At 48.5% G+C, this 12,963-nt stretch overlaps 1 protein-coding gene across 1 annotated transcript in view; it reads right to left on the bottom strand.

Annotated features, from left to right (window-relative positions):
* LOC139760859 (nitric oxide synthase-like protein) overlaps positions 1-12,571 on the bottom strand; it is a 112,010-nt gene extending 99,439 nt beyond the window's left edge. The window contains 1 exon segment of the mRNA XM_071684572.1: positions 12,489-12,571. Within this exon segment, the coding sequence (XP_071540673.1) occupies positions 12,489-12,498 (10 nt within the window). The 5' untranslated portion in view covers positions 12,499-12,571.
* Positions 12,572-12,963: the final 392 nt, after the last annotated feature.

The following is a 12,963-nucleotide window of genomic DNA, read 5'->3' as shown; positions in this document are numbered from 1 at the left end:
CTCCCCCGTCCCCAAGACGCCCTCACACCTTACTATGATCAGGGTGGGTTCCTAGCCTCCGTGTGCAGTAGGTTCATACGTTATCACTATAAACAATAGTCTCTTTTTTGACCAGTTTATCACGTTTATCTCCCGTATGTTGTCACAAGCCTCGCTAATAAGTCGCGTCGAATGCACATACGGTCATCAATTAAGCCAAATATTTCCACATTATCTAAATGAAAATGTATCTATCCAGAGATCTGGCCAGATCATGGCACTGTATGCCCGTATTCTCATTTTCTGTCAACATCATCCTCATGCCCAGAAAATTAGCATGATTCCTTGACGTATAACTATTATCCGTGAATATGTCAGCAGGTTCAGATTTAGCACGGGGGATGGACCACGGCCCGTCCCGTCCTGGCTACGTTGTGGGGTTGAAAGCATCAAGCATGCAGGTCGTGAGGCTAATTAGCCCAGGCGTGGGTGAGCAGCTCGAGTGGCCTCAGTCTTCTTGTACGCTTCTTTGAATCGCTCCTTCCCCACCCTCGCCAGGAGCTCCCACGCAGGTAATTTGTCCTTCATTCATTCTCATGTTGAATACGAATCTCCGTTTCCCCTTCCCGGTCTCCAGCACGTTCACCAACCTAACCTACCCCCTCCAACCCCTTGCAGGGGGTCCCTCCCTTCACCCCAATACCCTCCCCTGCCTCTTCCCACAACACTATCTCCTAAACTTTTTGCAGACTCTCATTTACTCCCAGGGAAAAAAAAAATCCTCTCTTTTTACGAAAAGTTGAAAGACCTTTCGTGGTTTTTTTTTTTTTTTTTTCCCCAGGGTGGGATTCCTCCTCTGTGGATATCTCTGTTAGTTTGTTGTCGCCTGGGGTTTCCGCTTGCCCTATTGGCCTAACGCTTTACGAGCTAATTGTTGCGACTCATTGTATCAAATTGCCTCCTTGACCTCGTCCCAAGCAGAGGGTCCTCTCCCTCATCATATGACGGCGGGGAGTTGTGTGTGTTTGCTTCCTTCTTTCCCTCCCTCCACCATCTGGGTAGAGGGAGGAAACACACACTCTCACACACACACACACACACACACACACACACACACCATCATGATACTTCCTATCATGATGGTACCTTCTTCCTAACATTCTGTCGTTCTCTATTCTGTTCTCTCCACTCACGCACACACGCACTACACACCTCCCCCTGCTGTCTCCCCTCAACCTTTTCTTCACACCGAATTTCCTCTCCGACTACAAAATGGTTTTCCATTTCACAGTTCCTCGGTAAGACCACTCCATGTTTCCTCTGGCTATCTGGTCGTACAGTAGAGGTGTTGTAGGAACCTCCTCAGAGCCCCCTTGACGCCCGTTCTTCCTCTCATTTTCATCGGTGTTCTGTGTCGTCAGACTTCTTCCCAGTCCTACCCACCTCTACCATACCCCCAGGTCACTCGTTCCCTGGCCTTGGATGAGAAGTAGAGAGGTAGGGTTGAAGAGTAGCAGGTAAAAGGTGGAGTTGCTATCTATGGGTGAAGATTGAGGGCGAGGCTGGGTTTAATGGGATAGAGTTGAGAGGTGGAAGTGAGAATGAAGAGTAGGCGTTGAGTTGAAGATGATGGAAGGAATCGATGCAGAGGATGGGTGGGTGACCAGCCAGGGTCGGCAGGGCGGGTGAGGAAGAGAGTAAGTTGGGAAGCTTTAATGAAAGAGTAGGAGGAGGCACCGAGACAGGGATGGAGACTGAGGAAGGGTGATGGTGATGGTCAGGACAGGAGAAGCAGGGGAAGGCAGACGGTCAGGCTAACGAAAATATCTTATCAAATGTTCCTGAACCACCGGTTAACCCTCAGGTGTTGAGCCCACCTGCCTGGCGCCATGCATAATGCGCACACTTGCTCACTCCCTCCTGCCCGTGGGATCACTACAGAGCTCGGCTTAGCAAGTACCATGTGTGAGGGCAGGGGGTGGAGGGAAACATCTTTCACTACAGCCACCAACACATCACCGGCACTTCACCATCTGATAAACACTCACGTCAGAAAAGTGTCTCCTTCCGTGTTACGTCTTCTGGACGTACCTTGTTGGGTTTCGTGGCCACCAGCCACTCAAGCCACGACGCCAGACTCATTACCAGTTTGCAGAGATGATTGCAGACTTAATGGCCATCAGTTGGTCACCGGTCATTAAGCCAGTAATCGTATAAACACGGCAAGTGTACATGATCGCAGTTATTGCTATTTCTGTTTCTTGAATACTTACACTTTCAGCTGAAGGTGACTTCACTCGCTCCCTAACCACTCGCACGCACGGTTGCGTCGACTTCCCCCACACCTATATAGGTAGATTCACCTACCATGTATGCTTGTGTGTATCTATGAATATGTGTGCGTGCTTCCGTGGGCGAGTATGAAAATACACATGGCATCCACGGCCCACAAGCGGCCTCCCCCCCCCCCAACCGCACATTCATTAATAAAAGTTCCTGAGATATATGACAACCTGAATCGCTCCCTTTTCAATTCCAAAAACCTCGAGGATGATTGTTCAACCAGCGATGCACCGCGTGTGAACAAGGAGAGGAGACGGAATGTGAGCGGCCGCTTGGGAGACACAGTGTGTGTGTGTGTGTGTGTGTGTGTGGTGGTAACGCTGCGTGGAGGGGAAGTATTGCTTGCATCACGACCCCAGAGCCCGAGGACCTGCTTCCCTCCTGCTGAGGGTGGCACCAGCCTGCAGTATACGCCACACGCTTGATGGAAGGTGTCCTCGAGACCAATTTTCTGCAAATGTCACAATATCCCTCTACCATATTTCGTCACCACCTGAGTTCATCTAGCCACCATGAATTCAAGGTCATGACCTCAATCCCTAACGATTATTTCACCAGCGGGATGATGCAGACTCCTTTAGGAGAAATGACTGTTGGGAAGCGACTCTCCTTCCCCTAACTCCAGGCCACAGGGTACTAGAGAAACACTAATATTCGAAGACATCCCACCAGAACCTCGTATGGTCACACTAGATTTATTGAATTATCACAATATTAATCTTTGATTACATAACCCCCATGAACCCTCTCATGGGGCTCCTACAGCTTCGGGGTTACGCTATACTCAGTAGCAGGGAAATGGTGGACTCCCTTGGAGTGAGAAGTTCCTCGAAAGGACTATACTTCTATATGATGAATAGGGTCTTCTGTCTGTCGAAAGGCCGTGGAAGTTGTCGGACGCATGATGACTAACCCCCATACACAGTCGCCAATAATGCATCCACTTCCTTGGCAGGACAGGAACAGCTGGCTGCTGGAGGTAATACATTTATGGAAAAATGTGTCTTTGTGCAGCGGGAAGGATGTACCCGACACGCCATCACTCCACCATGGGAGTCGCCCGGAACAACCATGTCAGACAAGCCATTGTACTGGTGTCTGCGGGTGAGGGCGAAGGTAATGCACGGCTGAGAACGAAGGAAGAGCAAACTGAGAGTGTTGACGGGACCCAGACCCAGTCCAGGAGTCCATTACGTGGCCCTGGAGGCCAGGCGAGGGGATGGAGAGGATTGGAGAGAGGGAGGGGGAGGCATACCATTGATGTAAACAATGGGTGGGTGGAGCCGCTGAATACCTCCAGCAATATAAGGATCACTCACGTCCATTGTGAGGCACACGGCCTTATCCCTCACACACTTGCTCATCCTCACACCATCCCTCACTCCTCCCCCGCCAGGTGAGCCGACACCATCAGACAATGAACCACAGTGATGTGGTACACACTTGGGTAACTAATCTGTCTATTTGATGATAAATCTGGTTAAGACTAGGGTGTGCCCGGCCGGTCGGGATCTCGCTGGCCATCCACACTCGCTGTCCCTCAGGCCTCAGGATGGTATAAGAGCCAGAGAGGAGGAGAGATACAGTGAGGACGAGAGAGTCATCGAGGGAAGGTGGGGGCGGCTAACACCATTCATAACTTACAGGGCTGACATTCCCCCACTTGTTGGTGCCATGAGGAATGAAGTCTTCTGCGCAGACGTACGCAATGATCAGTGTTAGGCTCAGCATGTTCCCCTTTTTATCCCCAGCCAAAAGATGCAACATACACACCCCCTAGTCTGCTGGAAAGGACAAGAAAAAGGCACCCAAAACAATCACTCTTCTAAACACCCACATACACAAGGGAACCCAACACCTCACTCTAGCACACACTTCAACACTCTTTTCCGTCTCAAAGTATTCCTATCCCTCTCCGACTTCTTCTTCCCTCCTCTCCTTTTAACCATCCTAAATAAAAGCGAGAGGGCTAGCAAGGGTGGGCAGCGAGGGTGAGAGGGGTCGATCCCTGCTAATTAATTGTGAAGGCGGCTGACGGCCTGTCTAGGCCGAGCGATGGCACCAGCTGGACGGGGTCGGGTGCCTGCCGCCGAGATGGGTCGGCTCCGTTCTCGAGGATCAAATCGTGTTTCCTAATAAAGATCTCACCCAGACACCTTTCAACCATTAGCAAGCAAACTTCCCCATTCTCGACTTGGTAAAATTTGTAACATCTCCCCAAATTGAACGTTAGCGCAGCATGGAACTAACGTAAGATATAGACCCAGAGTATACCCCTAGTGATTGTATATAGTCATCTCCACTGGTATATGATGCATGTCGATGTATACACCATGTGTGTTTATATTTTACGTCCTCAGCTGACCAGGAGCAACGGCTATAATATGGTTCCCGAGATAAACGATTTAGACAAGTCTGGGATGTCGCGGGTATACACGGGGCTAGACCTGTTTTCTGGCGATAAATTTACAATCACCAAGGGGCCAGATCCGTGTGAATCTCTAGCGTTTTGTAGATTTCCGCTATGGACGATGCGAAGGCATAGAGCAGCAGGATGAGGCGACATGATTAAATGCAGTAGTAAATAATTATAATAAATAAAATTCAATGATAAATGAAATGGTAGGTTACATACGACAAAGAGGCCCTCCAACTCTCATGTAAAGTGAACTAATGCACTTATCATTACACTTATATAAGGGAGACACTTGAGGCCCTTATCAAGGGACTGGCCGTGCAAACAGCGACTGTACAGATACAGCCATCTCAAACAACACGGGAACTCCACACAACGCAAGTGTCCCACACAACGACAAATATACATCCCAAACAACGACATGGCCACCTCTCACAACGAGGACATCCCATACAGCAACAGCGACGTTCAACACAACAAGGACATCCTATACAAGAGGGAGGGGACATCCCACTCAACAAGGACGTCCCACACACCAAGCACATTAGCCCATACAGCAACAGCGACGTCCCACACAGGAGAGACGCCCCCATTCAACAGCGGGGAGGGATGTCCTCGACATGACGGGCACGAGAGTGTGGGGGTCGGCATCATCAGGAGGGGTGGGCTGGCGCAGCCACACATGACAAGGCCCGGCAAGGCTCCCCACTGGGAGTCGGATGACGCGTTACTACCAGAGAGAGAGTCGTTCCTGCCTCCCTCCATCCTTTTATCTCTACCCGGGTCGTCCATATGACCAATAATAGCTCTCCCCAACGACAACAAAGCAATGCCAGCTTGGTAGTCAATCTAAATCCACTCCCACCAGATGCGATACAAAACTCCTTGCGATTAAAGGGTACCCATCCTTGCCCTGGTAATGGGGCTGTCGACCTTGTGGACTCCCGTGAGTTACGGCAAAGAACTGCAGGGAAATACAGAGCTATTATCTGAATCAGTAGGATGCCACAGTGCGCAGAGGAGGAGGAGGAGGAGGGGGGGATTTGAATAGTGTGTGGTGTATGCTGTTGAGCGGCTGCTGAGGTACCACAGCTGGAGGAAGGAGCCGAGGTACCACAGCTGGGGGAAGGAGCTGAGGTACCACAGCTGGGGGAAGGAGCCGAGGTACCACAGCTGGAGGAAGGAGCCGAGGTACCACAGCTGGGGGAAGGAGCTGAGGTACCACAGCTGGGGGAAGGAGCCGAAGTACCACAGCTGGGGTAAGGAGCTGAGGTACCACAGCTGGGGTAAGGAGCCGAGGTACCACAGGAAAATCACTTCCCATTTCACAGTGAGCCGCCAGACACACAGGGCAAACCTTCTCTAGCATTATGAAGTTCTCGTGCCTCGGTACCTGGAGCAAGAGTCCCACACTCAACTTACTCACCATCCACTCACACCTCGCCTCAACTACCGCGACTCACAAGAGTTTCCTATGAATTTCAGTCTGAGAGAGAGAGAGAGAGAGAGAGAGAGAGAGAGAGAGAGAGAGAGAGAGAGAGAGAGAGAGAGAGAGAGAATGATCTCACTGCTTGAGGTGGCTCATTCGGAACTCGACCCACTGTTGCGCCAGGGCATGATGCTCAACCCACTACGTTAACCACAATAATCCTCAACACTCGCCTCTAAAAAAAAAAAAAAAAAAAAAAAATGGAATACTTGATTCACGATGATTCAACTCGGTTTCATTATTATCATCATTCATGTCTTAACGCGCGCGAGCGATGCCAAGATCCTTAGGAGAATGTCTTTTGTTCTGTTGGATTATTAAGAGCCGGATGTATCTACGTATGGGACCTCAGCTTCTTCACGTGTCGTCTGATTGAATCACCTGTTGTCAAAATGTATCGTTGGTGTCACTCTTCATCAGTATATAAGAGAGAGAGAGAGAGAGAGAGAGAGAGAGAGAGAGAGAGAGAGAGAGAGAGAGAGAGAGAGAGAGAGAGAGACGTGTCGATATATCTAACCTACAAAACCCGTGCACAGGCAGCGTACAAATTCGATCAACATTTCTACAGACGCCAGCAGGTTAATGCAGACAAGCTGGAACTATACACAGACGACTGTGTAGCTGTATGCCAACCCAACACACTTCTCACGCGATATAAGCCAGAGTCGCTAGGGTTGGTACAGTCCATCCAGGAGGTGTGTGTGTGTGTGTGTGTGTGTGTGTGTGTGTTCGTGTGTTCTCTGTAGGGGGCCGTCTGCAGTGTGGTGGCGGAGTGATTAGAGTGTAGAGTGGGCGAGAGTGAGTCTATATTGGTTGACTTTGCTGTGGATCAGTTTTTCTTTTTTTCCGAGGGGTTTGGATGCTGATGACGGTAGTAATGTAGGACAGCAGGGAGTGTGCTGGGGGGGAAAGGGAGAGAGGGTCAGTTGGGACGATTTCATGGTGGGTACTAGTTGTTAAGTTTCCAGGTGTGTGTGAGGTTATTTTGTGTGATCAGGAAAAAAGGTATTATCTATTTTGGAGGGAGGTACAAGGTCAAGTCTTTATGGTAGTCCTGACGACAAGGCTGGCATAGAAAAAAAAATAATGATTATGACGTAAGACTAATTAAAATAGGTTTTTTGTGGTCTCATTAAACGAACGAGAAATGTGTTTCTCCTCATGCAAGAAGATACCATTAAATCCTCGTTATGATCTGGCGTCCAATTTTCGAAGCGTCTGAGCAAACGGGAGAACATGAAAACCCCGGTAATCATTATGCCTCTGGACGGCAAACGTAGCGGGGGAGTCGAACGATTCGGATGGCTCGATACTGGTGAAGCAATCATTTCGACTCTGTGAATACGATCATTACCAGTGAACACTGGCCAGGTATATCGGGCTATATGTTGTGGTAACAAGAGACAAGATCACCTCCACGCTTCATCACTAGGGAATACACAAGAATTAACAACACAATGACCATATTAATGATCTTAAAAAATCTTCTGGCTGGGTATCCGTCTTGAAACAGTTCATTGTCAGCCTTACATCTTTCCCTTCCACAAACCTCTACTCCCCCCTACAGCCACAGTTCTTCCCCCATACACAACTGGTTCGTCCCAGATATCTACCCGTCCACGAGAGATCAAGCATCGACACTGACCCTACCCTCACTCAGGAGGACCTGTCTCCCACCGACCCAGGTCTTGAACTATGGCTGGAGAGACCTGTCTCCCGAGATGACACAGACAAACATTCCCATCTCCAAGTACTCGACACCAGGTTAAAGAGACGGCAGCGGGTCCAGCTAGAGCCAGGCCCGTGTGCGCTACACTCACAGGTGCGCTTCCGTCTTCACCTCGCCCGTGTGGGACAAAATATGCCAATCTAGTTTATTACCAGCGGCTGTAGGCCTACCAGAAGGACGGGAGGAGGATCTGAGACATATCAGTCAGCACTCCTGGACAGTATAGCTTTAGCAATGAGTAATATGAGCTTAGCGACCACAGAAAAATGCCATTAGGAGTTTGTTAACAAGAAACAGCAGCAAACTGGCCCTGCCTCGCTGCCGGACACTCATACACCCCACGTGGAATTCATTTCTTTTTTCCTCTCACTTCAGAACTGACAGTGGCTAGCCACTCAGTACGAGAAAGCTGGAAATTTAATCATTCATCTGAAACCTGAGGGTAAGTCTGCTGGTTCTGAGGCTTCACCCAGGATGTGTATCAAGACTGAGGGAGGTGCAGCCACCGCCGGCGAAGGTGGAGCCACCCAAGCCTCCCTCCATAAAAATAATAGAGATGAACTCCTTCCTGAAGGTCTGGAATAAATCTGTGTTACCGGGGGACCACAACACAATGGTATCGTGAGCCGGGTGGCGAGGATCAGGGGCTGCAGCTCACCTCACACACCGCCACACTCACAACCAACGTCACGATCCTCACGCTTCTTAGGAATCAACTTTCTCATTAAGACCGTGAGGGAGGAGGGTAGCGCGCCCCAGGCGGACTCTGGTTCGCGCGCTGGTAACGCCCACCAGTGAGGCAAAAAGAGTCTCACCACACTCGTCTTTGCCGTCACCCACACATACCACCTAGGGTCATCTCTCATCCATCTCTTCCCCTATTCCTTTAGGCTCCCATATTTCCTTCCAGCGAGAACTAGTGCTCCCTACCCTTCCCCATCCTCCGGGGGCACAGTGTAGCCTCCTGATCCCAGCCCAATGTATTACCCTCGCGTCACAATACTAGCCCTACCCACGGGCCTATGATACCCAACCCCCACATCCCTGAATGGGATTAGAGGATGTCATTACCTATATTAGCGTTCACGTGTGACTGAGGAGATCCAATCTTGGCTAGTTCAGGTGTGAGCTGTGTGGGTGGTGCTGTGATGATGTGAGGGCGAGGTCGTTATCATTTGGTGCTGCGTTGGTGTTCTGGCCGAGATGTCGTGGTGGTGTTGTGGTGACGATCTTGTGATGTGGTTAGTGGTAGTGGTGGTGGTGGTGGTGGCAGTAGGGGTGTCTGAGGTTCCCGCTAGATTTCAGACCACTAGCTCCGCGTCCTGGGCTGACAGCACGACCCTGCCGAAGGAAGACGATGCTACTACCAGCGGCCTCGTCCTCCCCTATAACCCTCCCACTCATCATCTGCCTCAACTCTGCCCCTGCCAAATGACGTCACTACCACTACCTCAACAACCGACCTGATTTTGAAACCTAGTATGTATTACACGAGAGACAGGTAAATATATCTGTCAGTACCGGCGTAAGCTGGAGCATCTTAACAACCCAGCAGATACAGAAGACGTCCTATGTAGGCCCTCTGCTGTACAATTCATACACGAAGTTAAAATACGCTACCAGTGGAGTCATCAGAATGCTGTACTCCACAAGCCAACAAGGACCAGTCACCAGGCTATTCTTTGTATCAGTATGGTAAAAAAAAAAAAAAAAAAGCATTACAAGAGAACGGGTGAGACTCCGCCTCGACTTACGTCAAAAGTTACGAGTGGCCATTGGAGAGAAGTTCGTGCGTCCGCTGGCGACAAGCTGTGCGGACGGAGAGACACGGCTGGATGGAATGGGAGAGTGTGATGAATATAAGCGATCGAGGGGAATGTTTATATAATGAACTGGCACCCAAACCTCTGCCTTCTGAAATATGTAACGTGTTAAAGTGTGGGAATCAAAAGCGGACCATCGCTCAACAGTGGCAGTGTAAGGATGCTGTAGACAGACGACAGTGTTGTCAAGTGGTGCTGTGGATGCACCACTGAGAAACATTCAGGATAAAACCTAAACCATACAACCCTGATGGTCAGTGTTCTTGGATATTCTGATGAGAGATTCGTCAAATGGCTGTTTACAACCAGTGGATATCCCACTGAGTGAAGTCCTTTACACATACACACACACACAGTACAAAAAATGAAATTAAAAATGTTTTATTGACAAATATTTTATCAAAAAGGGGCAGAATAGTATAATACTTTCCTCTTTTCCATCACCTCTCCAGCTTAAGTTATATATATTAATCTCACCTACGGACTGCAAAATCATTATACAGAGCAAGAATTCTTTTCACCATTCCATTTCCATGATCCAACCGACCTGTGGTGTACAGCTGACTGTTCCCGTATACCACTGGATGTTTCCACAAGGTAACACATCACGTTGCAGGGTGTGTAGGGGCGCCCTCACATCACCAGGTCCTGACCCACCCACTCACCCACTCACCCTCCTTCCCTCCGACTAGCGTGCCAGTGATACTCGCATCACAATGTTATCCTCATCACCGCACTATAAGCGGACGCCATACGTTATACTGCGAGTCTGCAACACAGAGATAACGCTGTCGACTCCACATTCACCGCCCTCAAGTTTCCTCGTTTGTGTCTCTCCGACGCCTCTTTTCTCTCTACGCATTTTCGTGCTTCACTTTTCTGATACGCATCTTACTAACGACAGCCCTATATCCTGTTCATCTATCTATATTCCGTGGCCTTTTTTTTTTTTTCAGCCAACTCAGTCTGGGTAACCAGTTCATCAAAATGGATTCCCATGACGTCCGGGGTAGCACAAAGACTGTACAGTGCTAACCATACATTCATCATCATAGCAACCAAGTCGTTCACAGACATTAACAACATAAGAAACACGACCGCAGTTGTACTACCCTTCAGCCAGCCGTTACAAGCAGTGTGGTGCACATTGGGTGTCTGGTGACACACACACACTCAATGAAATTGTCCTCTGAAATGTAAAGACAGGGCAACGAGAAGCCATAGCAAACTATACATTAAATGTCTTAGAAAAGACGTAAAGAAACACTTGAATAATGTCAGGGTAGCGGATGAATGGAGTCGAGTGAGGAAACAGTGGATGGTGAGAGTATACAAAAATATTTTCAAAAAGTTGTGTTAGAAAATAGCCCATCAAAAAACTGTATTAGAAAATGGTCCATTGTGAAACACCCAGACCCATACAGTATCAACAGATGGTTACACCACTTGGCATTCTTTACCCTCTCCCGCCACACAGGCTTTCCATACCCAACCTTTTTTCCTCTCGTTGACTCGCAGGATTTGCCGTGGTCTGTCCGGCCACCAAGGCCCGCCCCCTGCCCCACCCTCGCCTCACGAAGGGAGGCTACCGGAGCCAGCGCCTCCGTGAATTATGAAACTTTTCTGTGTGTTCAACGGAAGTTCTACAAAAGTCTTGTTTGCGTCGACAAAACCATTCCCGACGCAGAGATTAAAAAAATGAGGAATTTACCTTCAAAAGCAAACACAACTCCGACCTCTACCGCATCGCCATCCACGCTACTGACGCACTCTCTCTCTCTCTCTCTCTCTCTCTCTCTCTCTCTCTCTCTCTGAGACTTTGGAACCTAAATGTATATGTGCCTGCTGCTTCACGCACCCATGCAATGTGGCAGGCTAACGAAATCAGTGTAGTACAGTACACTAAACCTTAGGCTTCCACAATAATATATGTGACGTGACATCTACAAGTTGTTTTGAGGGTGTTTTTATATAAGGCATCACAGAAATCGTAGGCTCGAATTCACACAAATGAAGCAGTGTCCATGCAGGGATGTCGACGACAGTCCTGAAGTTCAATGTTTTGTTTGACACATGAAGCCCTTCTACAGGAGTCGGGTCGGATGATGAAGCTTCTGGAGCAGTCGAATCAGAGGTTGAAACATTTAGAGGAGTCGGATCAGAGGGTGACGCATTTAGAAGAATAGGATCCATGCATTTAGAAGAATCGGAATATAAAGCATGGATGAGTCGGATCAGATGATGAAGTATCAATAAGAATTTGATTAGAAGTTGAGGCATTCAGAGGAATCGGATCAGAGGGTTAAGTACCTTCAGGAATCGGATCAGAGGATGAAGCACATGGAGGGGTCGAATCAGAGGGTGAAGCATCTTCATGAACTTCGTTACTGGGTGAAAGTAAACAAACTTTAATCCCTTGACAGAGACGTCGGGAAAAAGTATAGCGTCTGGTATCGATTCCCTGACCCTACCTCATCCCTAGCATACATGACACACTGGAAGGGAAGGGAGAGTCCAAGAAAACCTAACAAATGCCTCATAAATCCAGAATATCCTTTATTGCAACAGCTTCATGACCCATGAGTCCAACATAATAAAAGAAAAAATATAAACTGCCATCCAGACGAATTCTACCCCGTCTATGATGGAAAATACAACGTAACGAGATGTAACGATATAGAACAAGAGTCTGTCTGTTATAACACTGACCTTGAGACATGAGCAACACCTGACGACGGAAGAACAGGCTAGGAAGACCAGGCAACCACCCCTCCGGCCGCCACTACAGCGAGTGAACCACTGTCCGCTGACGGGAGGAACCACCAGGACAACACCTCAGCTAAGTCATCCAAATCTTGAAATTAAGGCCAAACTTATTCCCACTCTCTGTGTCTAAGACTGACCGATTGATAGACTGGTGAAGTATAAACATTCTCCACGAGAGCACAAAGAAAAATACCAGATCAAATGTAGATATTTTGCAAAATGAAAATCTGTTACCATATTCGAACGATGATTCGGATCAGTTTTGCTTTTATCCCTGTTCGTTGTCTTTACATTCTGTGTGAGTCATGAAATGCTAGAATCTAGTGCGAGGCCAAACCACAAATTTTGAGACTAAATCCTCTAAAAAATCAAAACCCATAATTGTGGCTTTCCTCCTTAAAATGACCAATTGGCCCAC

This window comes from Panulirus ornatus, chromosome 38 (assembly GCF_036320965.1).
Source record: "Panulirus ornatus isolate Po-2019 chromosome 38, ASM3632096v1, whole genome shotgun sequence".
NCBI classification, from domain to species: Eukaryota; Metazoa; Arthropoda; class Malacostraca; order Decapoda; family Palinuridae; genus Panulirus; species Panulirus ornatus.
Note: the sequence above shows the minus strand (reverse complement) of the source record. Positions and strands in the feature narration are given on the sequence as shown.